The 13,770-nt window shown below is 47.8% G+C and overlaps 1 protein-coding gene across 1 annotated transcript; it reads right to left on the reverse strand.

Annotated features, from left to right (window-relative positions):
* Nucleotides 1–7,325: 7,325 nt before the first annotated feature.
* Nucleotides 7,326–10,240, reverse strand: LOC121652254. The gene is made up of 2 exons (XM_042004929.1): nt 8,142–10,240; nt 7,326–8,100 (listed from the first exon to the last, which is right to left on the reverse strand). The coding sequence occupies exons 1-2, from the start codon at nt 10,238–10,240 to the stop codon at nt 7,326–7,328; spliced, it is 2,874 nt and encodes a 957-aa protein (XP_041860863.1).
* Nucleotides 10,241–13,770: the final 3,530 nt, after the last annotated feature.

Below are 13,770 nucleotides of genomic sequence, written 5' to 3' on the forward strand. Positions count from 1 at the left end.
CCCACTGAGGTGTAAAAGACAAAAACATAGCATCGTGGGTGTGACAATAGTGGGCAAAAATCTGGGATCAGATACCTACCTTTTCAAATAGGAGTGGCCATTCCCCCTTCTGTAATGCAAATAGCTCACAAAGACAAAGACTTAGCTGCAGACAAGTTGCTACCATCCCCGCTCTTTGTGGTTTTGCACTTCTCAGGACTGCTTCATCAAAAGCATACCAGTCAAACAAGTCATTCATCTTGCAGCAATCTTTGCCGTCACCTTGTTCCTTACTAGTCAGTAAAAACAGCCATCATCCGGAACAGTGTTTATCCATACTTATCAAACAGCAACGTGTAAAAACTATTCCACTGTTTTCACCAGATGCTGCTGTGGGTGAAATGACAAGAGGAGCTTAAGAGATGCATCCATGGCAACCGAATGAAAGATTAATAAATCATCTGGAAATATCTGTTGCATAGCCACACAAATAAAAAGGGAGAAATGGTTTCCATGCTCTTTAAATATACCTCACAGCTTTACATGTCAGTTAAAATTTACTTTAGTTTGGTTTAAATGGAGCAATTTAAAGCATGCATACAGAGGAGACTGGAAAAATGAACAGGAAAGGACAGAAATAAAGAAGTAAGAGGACTTAAAAGATTAAAACTAAAAAAGATCAACAAGATAAATGCATCTGCAGAGGACCAACAGTTATGAGAATGAAGAACAGAAAAAACCCTTGTCTTTTCTGTTCTTCATTCTCATACCTGAGGAGGAGAATGAAGAAGGAGAGAATTAGAGATTACATGAAGAGAAGAAGGTAAAATATAGAATCCAGATGAGCTGTTATGAAAGTAAAAAGGGGATGTGTGTTGAGAACAGTAGGGAAAGGAGAGGCGAAGGGAAGAAAAGAAATGTAGATTAAAACAATCGGTGTTTTTCATACTTTCATACCTCCTAACCACTGCAAAACTTTTCTGGTTGTTAACAGAAGTAACCAATGCTGCAATATCAGTTTCTGATTTATTCAAATTTGAAAGAACACTTTAAACTTCCAAATATTGTAAAAGAACATGTTTTCAACATGTTAAATGATAATAGTCCTTAATTAAATTCACATCAAACCTTTTCTCATCAGTAAAATCTCATGAAAAGATGTCCAAGTTGTGGTTTTCCCCTCACTTTGTGGATTCTTCCAGCTGGAGTGAAATTGAGTCTCTAAATTTTCCTACAACTTGTTAAACAAGGTCTGTACTTTCTACCCTCATCAGGATCATCATAAATGATCAATTTCACCATGATACTGCCAGAATTTTAACTGCTTTACTTTCACTTTCTTTGGCTCTGGACTCTGTTTTCAGCATCAATGCTATGATTTAACCAGGTTTCAGGTGATTTTTCTGGTTTGATACAGGATGAGTCAGAAATCTTGGTATGGAGGTGGTCTGGGTTTGTTATAATCAATTAAACTGAGTGGTAAATGGTCACACACTGATGGCGGAAGCTGCCATGCAAGGCGCTCAACCACAACCCATCAGGAGAAATTTGGGGTTTGGTGTCTTGTTGAGGGACACTTCAACGTGAGCTTGACAGGCCGAGGATTGAACCGGCAACCATCAGGCTACAAGACAACCACTCTACCCACCGAGCCACGCTGCCCCCATGAATGTTAATCAACTTAAACTAAAATTCTTCTCCTCAGATATGAAGCTCTCCATGACCAAGCTCCATTGTGTATCAAACATCTCATAGTTGCATATGTTCCCAACAGAATACTTTGCTTTTAGACAGCAGGATTACTTTAGGTTCCTCTAATGGGCCCAACACATGGGAGGTGACATCGCTCTTTCTCTATTCACTTGGAACTTGCAAGATGAAGCGAAAATCACTGCCCTCCTCCAGCCAAGCAACAGGCAACATTCATGCATGCGAAATGTTGCGTTAATTCACGTAGACGTGAACATGGAAGCACAAGAAAGTTGAAAAATGTTAAACTTTTGTCGCTGTTGCATGGCACTACAACCAACCACAGAGGGTTTCATTGGCTGATCAATGAGCTGAGAGCAGGCAGTGCAGTCTGCGAACACTTTCAACATGGATGAACTGATTTTTTTAACTGTGTCTGACTTTCCCAGACTTTACAAAACTTCACACAAAGATTATAGAGATCATGGATTTACCCTCAAGGTCCACCATCAAATGATGATATTCTCCATGATATTTCCTTATTTGTAAAACAGGAAGAACCCAGGGTTGTCTTTCTCTTTTGTACAATAGTCAGCAGCAAAATTTCTGTCAATTCAAGCAAAATCTTCTGACTATTCATCCTTAATGCCTTTTCCGTCATGGACTGCTTTGAAAATATCAAAATTCCCTCCAAAATCATAACAAATTTTTGGGAGACAAGCAATGCAAGAGCATGATGTGCAATGCTGCCACTGTTGCTGCTGTTTGTCGCATCCCAAGTGTTTCACCTGGGTGACAACGAGTTTCTCCTGTCGCTGTCATTGGTCGCCCTCTGTGTGTCGAGCCCATAAGTCTCTAAGATGGGATTCAGAGCCTTTGACTTTCAGGCCCCTCTCTTATTTCCAGTTTGGGTTTGGGAGGCAGACTCCCTCTCAGACTCCCAGAAAAAAACTAAGGGAGTTACCACTGAGAAACGTCCCATGATGCACTGAGCACTTCCTTCTGTTTTCATCTCTACTCTTTATTTTCCATGCTTAAACTTATGACATTATAGGTCATCATATCATATCATATCATATCATATCATATCATATCATATCATTAATTTGGATTTCTCCTTTTCTCTCTCAGCAGGTCCCCTGGCTAAAAGTTGCAGTGCTTGTTGGTCTCTCTTGCCTGTTCTCTCCATCCCAACCAGTGGAGGCAGATGGCTGCCCTCTGTCAGCCAGGCTCTGGTTCTGCCAGAGTCCTTCCTGTTAAAAGGGATTTTTTTTATTCTACCATTGCCTCTTGCATGCAGGTAGAGGATTAAACCCAATTCAAGATATTGCAATCTTCTGGGTTTCCTTAGCTAAGCTTGTGATTGGACCTGCAAGTGCTGGATCTTAATTAATTGAGTTTTTTATTCATTCTACAAAGTGTAAAATGAATATTTTCTATATTCATCTCACATAGCTATTTCAAGCCGTATTAATATTAAGATTTTTCTGATGCACTAGTGCAAGGATTGCCAACTGTGGACATGTTGAGCCCCTGTCCTGCAGATTTTACATGTATACCAGCTGCAATACACCTGAGTCAAATTATTAATGTGTCATAAAGAGGCTTGTGCAGAACTTGACAACAAGTTTTCATGTGAATCAGGTGTTAACAGCAAGGAAATGTCTAAAAACCTGCCGGACAGGACATATTGACCCTCCCGTCTATATTCAGCGACAAATTTATATGAACTGCAATATTAGTATTTTAAATTTCTGTGGGTCCAGATGGATTTTGGTTCACATTAAATACTGTCAAATAAGTTATGTTAACATATTTACTAATCTGAATAAATTGCTATGTTCATCAGCAGGTTTTCCAAATCAAGTAAAGCAAAGAAAACATCCAGAGGAGAGGGACAGAACATTTGTCGGTTTAAGCTAACGATCAGTGCTGTTACAAAATGCTGGTAGATAAAGGACGAGGACGGATTTTAAATTCCTTGGATTATAGAGCAATCTTCTGAGCAAACCAGACAACAGCCGTCGCATGGCCGATTACTCAGTACAACCAAGTGACTTGCGGCTTAACTTGAACTTGAGACATAAGACGTGAGACTTTACTTGGACTTGAGGTTAAAGACTTGAGTTCAAAGACTTGAGACTTGACTTGGACTTGTAATAAAGGACTTGTGAACACAAGACTCTGCTCTGTAGTGATGTAAAAAGTCCATCAGCTTCCTCACTTCTTGGACAATGATTGGTGTCTAATGCCTGAGGGCTTGCACCGCTGCAACTTCCTTGGGGTTCATTTTGTATCCATCAGCAGAATTGATCCGGCCAATATAACAGATCTCACACTTGAAAAAGTCAAATTTGTTTGGCCTTAACTTGATGCCACACTGTCTTTGTCACTGCAGTAGCTGCCTCACATCTTGGATGTGTTGTTCAAAGCTGCTGCTGAACACCAGCACATCATCCCAGTAGGGAACACAGATTTCATCTCTAAGGTGTCGCAGGCATCGTTCTGTGTAGCGCTGAAAAGCAGCTGGTACAGGTGCTGCACTGCATTTATAACATCATGGGTGCTTTATTCTATTTGTATGCATGAAGCCCTGGTGAGAAATCCTTTCCCTGGTCCAGAACCGTGAACCAGGAATTACCTCCCAGGTTTTCCAGGATCTCCTGTATCCTGGGGATTGGATGACGATCAGGAAAAGTTTTTTCATTCAGCAGTCTGTAGTCTATGCACAAGCTAAGACTACCATCTTTTTTTCCTGACATACCACAAGTGATGAGTATGAAGAACAGAATTTTTGCATCCAGCCTTGGTTAAGCAAATCCTGTATATGTGCTTTTACTTCCTGGTAGAGGTGTTTGGGAATTGCGTTTTACATTTTCTGTACTGGGACATTATCTTTGAGATGTATGTCCATCTCTTAGTTTCTGATCAGTCCTGTGTCCCACTCATTCTTTGCAAACACACCGCATTAATCCCTGAGCATCCTTTGTGCCTGCAACGGCTGTTCCTCTGACAGATGACTCAGGTCTACAGGTGGATCCCACGGATCGTCCTGTGGCAGATGGCTTGTCTGATCTGCCTCAGGATGGTGCTGCTGTGACTGGAGTCCTTGACCCACCAGAGGTTTTGTCTCCAATGGGTAGACTGCTTCAGCGCCATAAAACCAGCCAAGTGTGGCGTGGCCACAAAGGGTGCTATCACAGTCTGTTAAAAGTTCTCAACAGTCACTGCTTTTTTCACATCATCTTGCTGAGGTACCGGGATTAACTGTTTAGCTCAAACACTAAATGTGGCCCACAGGGTGTTTTTGTGCAGTTGACCACTTTCCACCTCCATCACTTTGTTTTTGGTCTGACTGCCTGCCAAGCCTTGCTGTATGGGGACAGATGGCACTTTTCTGTTTTGTTTTTTTTTTTTTGTTGTTGTTGTTTTTTTGTTTTTGTTTTTGTTTTTTTTTTAACAGATAAGACATCTCTAGCAGTTTTTGCGCCCCACTTCCAATGTAAAGCAAAGTGTTTGCACAATATGAGTTTTGATCTCCAGATGCATCATTTTTAAAGGCCAGTTTTTCTATCACGTTAAATTCAATGATACAGCATTTAAGGTCACTGGTAACAACCAGAATTGGAACCAGGAACCAGTTTGTCACTCATTCCAGACCCAACATTTTGGGACAGGGTGAATTTAACTTTGATCCATCCCTCATAAAGGAATAGCTGTTCCATATGCAGCTGAGAGGTCTAAAGCAGCTTCCTCAAGCAGCTCTTGTATGTGTCTCACTTCAGTGTCTGCCAGGTAAGTTATTTTCCAGTCTCCTCCCACAACTAATATTGATATTGTGATATTGAATTGTGACCCTGTGTCCCACAGTACTGTGGTGTCAACACCACCAAAGGAGGCTCTGACTAAATATCTCTTTTCTACTAACTTGGCTGTTTGTTGGTGCTTACTATCAAGGGGTGCTCTCTGGCTGAGCTTGGTGTGACAACAAGCTGCCCAGTGATCAGTGCTCCCACATTTGTAACAGTGGTTACATTTTCCTTCCTAGTTGGTCATCCAACTCTGCACTTTGTTGTGGTTGAGGCTTTCACTTTTGCAGCTCACTCACTTTCACTGTTTGGGGTCTTGAACGCTGATTAAGATTTGCAATTTGAAAGGAGAATTTGAAACTGACTTTGAATTATTTCCGAACTATTCTTCAGTACAGACTCAAATCTTTCTGAGGCATTTCTGTGGAGCGTAACAAAAACTGAACTGGGGTTCCATTGAATTCTTGTACTACGCGAGTGAGTGAGTGTTAAAGCTCTGTTGCATCCTTCTCAATATAAAGTCTGCAGCATTTGTCCAAGAGCATGCAATGTCAGATCAACACTACTCTCTAGGTAGCTTTTCGGTTTAGTTCCTGGTAAGATGGCTTGTATGACAGCCTCCACCATTTCCCCTTCTTCATAACCCCTTTTAATGCCTTTTGGATTTGTCTTTCTAGGCTGGCATATCCTAGTTTATCTTTTTGATTTAGCTCCCTAATCTTTCCCAAAATTTTTAGATCTCTTCAATAAAGTGGGAGGACAAAGGTAATGTTTTTGCCAGGTAAGTGTCCGTCATTTTTGACACAGAAATTGACTTGTTTTCTTCACCTGTGTTTTCGGGTGCAGTATGATCTTCTGGTGCTGGAGTGTTGTTTGTTTAGGCTGGGATTCATCAGTGCTCCCATTTTTCTCTTTAAACTAATCAATCTTATCATTAAATCTCAGCAACAAAGATATCCCCATCTTCAAATAAGTTACATATTCACTTTCCATATACTGCAGGATAAGTCTCCTCAGCTTACAGGTAAATCTCTATCACTCCCACTGACAGTAACACGAAGTGCTTCACAGGCTTCCTTTAACTCTGGGACCAACAACATCAATAACTTTTCCTCTATTTTTTTCATAAACACTCTGCAATACCGGCGACATCTGCGCTGTTTAGGACATGGTACACAACTTTAATCTTTGATGTTTTCGTGGCCCACAGAACGTCTTGTGCATTAGCATGCTAGGCTTATAAGAAGCTATTCAGCTGCTCGAAAACGCCAAACTTTAGGTTATTTACATAACCCCGGTTCTCTGAGTAATATGAGCGAGATGTCTCACTATGGGATGCAAGCCTCTCTGCAGCCCTCAGAAGCATTAATCTCATTACGCCAACCCTGATTGGCTGATGAACGTGTGAACGTATCCGTCCGCATCACGTAGTGCCATCTGCCTTAAATAGCTCATGCGGACGGACCAACTCATTCAAGATAAGCACCTCTTCTCACTCGCCCCAGCAAGAAGGGTTGTCTGGTGAGACATCTCGCTCATATTACTCAGAGAACCGGGGTTATGTAAATAACCTAAAGTTCTCTTTCATAATATTCCGCTCGATGTCTCACTATGGGATGTGGTAGCTCCCGAATTGCCAGACAAGCTTATCTAGCGTCCACCAACCCACCGGGAAAAGAAACTCCGATCCGGTCAGGACAGCAAAACTGCGCGTGCCACGCACGGAGCGGAGACGTCCAGCATATAGAAACGGACAAAGGTGAGAGGCGAGGACCAACTCGCCGCTGCACAGATGTCCTGAACAGAGACCCCTCTGAATAGGGCCCAGGAGGCGGCCATGCTCCGAGTCTAATGTGCCCGCAGGCCCCCAGGAGGCTGCAAACCCTGACCCGTATAGGCCAAAGCAATCGCCTCCACCACCCAGTGTGACAGGCGCTGCTTTGTGACAGGTTTTCCCTTATGAGGACCAGACCAGGAGACGAACAACTGATCGCTCCGCCTGAAACCCCCAGTCCTATCCATGTAAGCGCGCACCGCGCGTACTGGACACAAGGCATGTGACCGCGAGTCCCCTGACGAGGCAGGGAAAGCCACAAGATCAATAGGAGAACATGAGCCCACCACCTTAGGCACAAAAGCCAGGTTGGGCCTCAAAACCATCCTCACACCGCCCGGGAAAAACTGGGCGCATGTCGGGTGCACCGAAAGCGCATGGATGTCACTGACCCGCTTAGCTGACGCCAGAGCTAGCAGCAACACCGCCTTGAGGGAGACGTGTTTTAAATCTGCCCCCTCCAGTGGCTCAAAGGGAGGGCCCTTAAGCCCCTCCAGAACCACAGCCAGATCCCACGGTGGTACCAGCGGTCTGGACACAGGAAGGAGCCTGCGTGCGCCCTTCATAAAGCGGCAGACCAATGGATGCTGACTCGCCGTGTGCTTCTCAAACCCCACGTGACAGGCAGCAATAGCTGCCAAATACACTTTTACCGTGGAGAAGGCTTTCTTCTTGTCAATCAGGTCCTGCAAGAATGACAAAATCACCCCCACCGGGCACTGAAGAGGAACGTGGCCGTGTCTATTGCACCACTCCACGAAGACCCCCCACTTAGAACCATACAGAGATCTAGTGGAGGGGACTCGAGCACTCTGTATAGTGGAAATCACCCGCGGTGGGAGTCCCACAGCTGACAGACTGAGCCGCTCAGGGGCCAAGCCCACAATGCCAGGCGTTCTGGGTGTGGGTGGAAGACCGTCCCCCTCCCCTGAAGTAACAGGTCCCTGCGTAGCGGGAGTTGCCAAGGCTGAGCACGCAGCAACTGATATATCTCCGCCAGCCAATGCATGGCAGGCCAAAGCGGAGCTATCAATATCAGTGTGTGGCCGTATTCCCTCACTCTGGCCAGAGTGAGGGGTATCAACGCCAGGGGAGGGAATGCATAAAGGAGCCCGGGCGGCCAGACGTGCGCTAGTGCGTCTACGCCCAGAGGAGCATCCATGCTGCGCAGAGAATAAAACAGAGCGCAGTGCGCATTTTCTCTTGATGCGAACAGATCCACTGTGGCCCGACCGTAACGGGTCCAAATCTGTTCCACCACCACTGGGTGCAGAGTCCATTCCCCGTATACAGGCACGCCTCTGGACAGCAGGTCCGCGCCCGTATTCAGGACTCCCGGGACGTGCGTTGCCCTCAGAGAGAGGAGGCGATCGCTGCTCCAGAGGATCAGTCTGCGTGCCAGCATGTGTAACTGGCGGGAGCGCAAACCCCCTTGACGGTTGATGTACGCCACCGTCGTTGTATTGTCCGTCCTTACCAGGACATGATGGCCCACGAGGGATGGGAGGAAATGCTTCAGGGAGAGGAAAACCGCCGAAAGCTCCAGAAAGTTTATGTGGGACCGCTGGAGACCGACGCTCCAACGGCCCCTCACAGTTCGGCCCTCGTGGATCCCACCCCAGCCCGTCAGGCTCGCATCCGTAGTGACCACCTTCCTGGACAGGATGGAGCCCATAGGGACTCCCTGCGTCAGAAAGGCCGGGATCCGCCAGGGACGCAGTGTCCTGGCACACGCAGCAGTGATCCGCACCCTGCGTGCGCCATGACGGGCGGGGTCCAGGCCGCATGAGGCCACCCAAAGCTGAAAATCCCTCATGTGGAGGCGACCGAGCCGGACAACGAGAATGGCGGACGCCATCAGTCCGAGCAATCGAAGACACAGCCTGAATTGGACCGATTTTCCCGGACGAAAAAACCCGAGACATGTCCTGAAAACCCTAAGGCGGGCCGCCGAGAAGCGCGCTGTGAAAGACAGCGAGTCCAGAGACAGGCCCAGAAAAATTATGCTCTGCGCTGGGGACAGCACGCTTTTTTCCGTGTTTATCACAAAACCCAGATCGGACAGGTGCTCCACGAGAACATGCGTGTGCACCCTGGCCTCCTGCTCCGACTGTGCCAGCAGCAGCCAGTCGTCCAGGTATGTGGCCAAGCGGATGCCCTGGCGCCTCAGCGGAGCTATTGCCGCTTCCGTGCACCGCACGAACACCCGCGGACTCAGAGAGAGACCGAAAGGAAGCACTCGGTACTCGTAGCAAATCCCCTGGAAAGCGAACCTCAGGAATTTTCTGTGGGGAGGGTAGATAGGGATGTGGAAATACGCGTCCTTCAGGTCGACAGAAGTGAACCAATTGTTCTGCCGCACAAGACGCAACAGGGATGCGTGTGTGAGCATCCTGAATTTGTATTTCCGGAGATATCTGTTCAGAGCACGAAGATCCAGGATAGGGCGAATCCCGTTCCCCCCCCGTTTGGGGACCAGAAAATACCTGGAGTAAAACCCGCTCTGACACTGTGCAGGAGGTACAACACAAATCGCTCCCTTGTTTAACAAGGAGCTGATTTCTCCCTGTAAAACGTGGGCTGACTCCCCTCGAGCCTGGGAATGCAAAATGCCGGCGAAACGAGGGGGAACGGTGGCGAACTGCAACCTGTATCCCCTCGAAATCGTCCTTAACACCCAGGGTGGGGCTGCGTGTGCGGCCCACCTGAGGGAGGGAGGAGGCGCACCCTGCAGCCCGTCCACCATAGGAGGCTCTATCCGTGATGCGGTAGCGCCCTCTCTCGCCGAAACAGCAAAATGGTTCCGTGACCGCGCCGTGCATCCACATCCGAGATGACAGCGCAGCGATGGGTGCACTGCTGCCGCTGTCCAGGGAGGGGCAACCGCCTGCCACCGGGAAGCGGCAGGTGCCGCCACCGCGCTGTTCATGATTTTGGCTTTTTTTATTAGCTGCGCCCTCGGCCTTTGGCCTGGATGCTGCAGCGGAACACATTTTAATTTTTTTAAACATAATGTGTGCGTGCGTGCTTGTGGACGTTTGAGAGGGGCAACCGCCAAAACCTCTGCTGACAAATGTCCGTTCCTCTCCCCCTGCTCTGGCACGGTCCGTGGCAGCTGGGAGACGGGGGCGAGAGATATCCCCGGGAGCACGCTTGGAAGCCAAACAGGTGGAGCTAGAGAACGAGGAACGTCTAGCTGCACTGGCGAGATGCGGGGCTGTCAGGCCGCCCGTTTCTTCTTCCTGGCCTGGAAGTTAGCAGCTTGCGCGGGCGGAGCCGGCGGGGCTGCAACAGAGGCCGAGGGCTTCTTAGACCAGCCGGCCCGACCGGGAGGAGGAGGAGGGGCGGGCTGGGGCCTTGGCTGTTTGGGTATTTTGAAACGTGAAACCTGAGAAACAGCCAGCGTGAAGGTTTTGCGCTGCAAAGGTGGAGAGGGAGTAGGAGGTTTCCGAGGGAGGCAGAGCTGAAGAGCTTCATCCTCCTTCTTCTTGGCTTCACAACGCCGTTGCATCGAAGCCAATGCAGAGCCAAAAATCCCCTCCGGGACAATGGGCATGTCCAGCATGTCATCCTTCTCCCTATCCGACAGGTTGGCGAGGTTCAGCCACCGCGCCCGTTCCTGCAGCACCATAGTTCCCAACGCTCTGCCCGTGGCCTGAACCACACAGCGTTGGACGCGGAGACATAGGTCGGTGATGACCGGAATCTCCTCCCACGTTGCTGGGTCCTGTGTGTGTCCAAAATCCTCGCACAATTCGGCTTGGTAAGCAGTGAGCAGGGAGAGGACATTAAGCGCCCGGGCAGAAAGCGCCGCTGCCTTATAAGCCTTCTCAGTCAGGGCCGACTGAAAACGGTCAGATTTAGACGGCAGGCTGGGACTCCTGGAGGACACTGCAGACAGCCGGGGGTGGAGGTGGGCTGCAACAAGTGGCTCCATCGGAGGCATGCGGAGCAAGCCCAGGCTCTCCATCGCCTCACAATCGAGGGACGAGGCCCCGGGAATCAGGCTCCTGCTGCTGTAAGGACGGTCCTTCCATGAACGTGTCACTTCATCCAGCAGCTCTGGGAAGACGGGGAGAAGTTGCTTCGTAGCACTTTTGGCCAAGGGCAATCTCTTCCCTTCGTAGCGGGATCTGGTGGTCTCAGCTACAACTGTGGGCCAGGGGACGGCCAGTCGGGCGGCCGCGCGTTTACACACGTCGAGCATGTCCGAGCTGGGGAGGGGAGAAGCTGGTGTGCCACTCTCGTCTCCATCCCTAGAAGCAACGGAGGCCGCATGCTGTGCAGCATGGGTAGGAGTGATGAAGACGTCGTCCTCCTCTTCATCCTCGGAAATGAGGAAGTTTGAGGCGACATCTTCGTCTTCCCCGTAGTCCAAATCCAGGACGTCTTCCTCCGGCGGGGAATCCGCGGCTACGTCGAGCTGGGAGCCCCAGCTGGCGCCAGCCTGAGGTACCACCACCGCGGCAGCTCCCTTCTCCTCCTCTTCCTCCTCGACCTCAGCACCGGCGGAGGGGAGATAGGGGTCCTGCCCAGACAGGCTAACCTGGCGGGCTAGCCGTCTGCGGAGACTCTTCGTGGTGAACACCGAGCAGTGTTGACACGAACCGGGAACATTGATAGCCAGTCGGGCATGTTCCAGCCCCAGGCAACTCGAGCAGACCTGGTGTGGGTCTCTGCTCGATATCTTGTTCCCGCAACGACAGGGACGAGCCCCAGAGTCTCCGAGCCCTCTGGTGTGAGGGGTTTTAGCCTCCATTCCTCGCGAGCTGGTGTGCAGGCAGGGAGTAGAGGCAGCTAGCTGGTGTGCTAACTGTGGGGAGACCGAGAAATTAGCTGGTGTGCTAACACTCGGTGCTCGAGACGCCGTGGTGGGGCGACAAGGATAGTGCGACCGAACCGTGGAGGGGCAAGGAAGCACTGTGGTCTGGTGTGACCAAAGAGCCAAGAGTCCAAGCTAGGTAGCGCTCGGCGACCGAAGCCGAAGGATCAGCCTGTGAGCAGTTAAGCTAGCCAGCCGTGGACGCAAGATATGCTCCGAGTGAGAAGAGGTTTTTGAATGAGTTGGTCCGTCCGCATGAGCTATTTAAGGCAGATGGCACTACTTGATGCGGACGGATACGTTCACACGTTCATCAGCCAATCAGGGTTGGCGTAATGAGATTAATGCTTCTGAGGGCTGCAGAGAGGCTTGCATCCCATAGTGAGACATCGAGCGGAATATTATGAAAGAGAACTTATGTTGCACCCTTAAAGCAGACAGGACTCTGTCTCCATTTTGGCAACTTTATTTGTCTGCGCACAGGATGATGATATACTGTAGCTCACAAGTGTTAACATGTTCCTGCAGCATACACAACACAAAATATGAACAAATGACTTGAGAAATACCCTGAATGATAAAAAGAAAGAAGAATAAACATTGCTGAGACACTTCTCCTGGACAGTATCTAAATTAGAATGTATTATGCTGTAATATTTCCAGGATGCAACACATGTAGCTGCTGCAGGTTTGATGCCCGGCCTTGGAGCACTTTGCTAGCACCCCTTCTATCTCTGACCCCCTTTCCTGTCCAGCTACTGTGTCATAAAGGCCTTTAGAGCCAAAATAATAAAAAATTTCAAATAAAGAAATTTACCTGTTGAACTATTTAAATTTGTATATCTATTAGACTACTTAACTTCAGTCCATTTTTGGCTACCATACCAACTCTGACTGCTGTAAATGCTATAAAGACTCTTTGTACCTTGTACCTTCTACTCCAATCCTCCAGGTGCATAATTTTTTGTTTATGGGACTTTTTTTTTTTCACTGTTTTTTCTTACTTGATCTGAGATAAAAATTTTGTGATAACAGAGGTTAGCTTTGCCCACATGGCATCAGATTTTCCAGCTTCTCTGAGCATTACACGGTCTGTCTTTGGGCTGAACTTGCTGGGACAACCATATCTTGGAACATTGGCAGCTGTCCTGAATGTTTTCCACTTCTAAATAATCTTTCTCTCTGTAGAATGGTAGGCTGCAGAGTTTGGTAATTACCTTATAACCCTTCCCAGATGGATGAGCAGCATCAGCTGCTTCTCTAAGAACATTGCTGATGTCTTTCCTCCTAGGTATTGTGTTAACACACACCTGAATGCTGCAACTGACCAAACGTCTGCTTCATCCTTAGAACTAATCAGTTACTCTAGTGTGATTACCTACCTGCATAATTTTTCTAGAAGAAAGCATGTCACACTGTGTTTCTGCCTTTTGGCTTAGTTTTTGATCAGTGAATAACAAAGATGTCTAATATGTATGTTGGTCATCTCTGGCTGGTGTGACTTTATTTTGAGACCTCATGATTTCTTATGTCTTGAATGAAAAACTTTCAAATTGAAGGGTGTTATTTCTTTATCACATGACTGTGTTCAAGTAAATATCTACAAAAGCATATGTTATTAAAAGGATTTCTGTTTT

The sequence above is a fragment of the Melanotaenia boesemani genome, chromosome 13 (assembly GCF_017639745.1).
Source record: "Melanotaenia boesemani isolate fMelBoe1 chromosome 13, fMelBoe1.pri, whole genome shotgun sequence".
NCBI lineage: Eukaryota > Metazoa > Chordata > Actinopteri > Atheriniformes > Melanotaeniidae > Melanotaenia > Melanotaenia boesemani.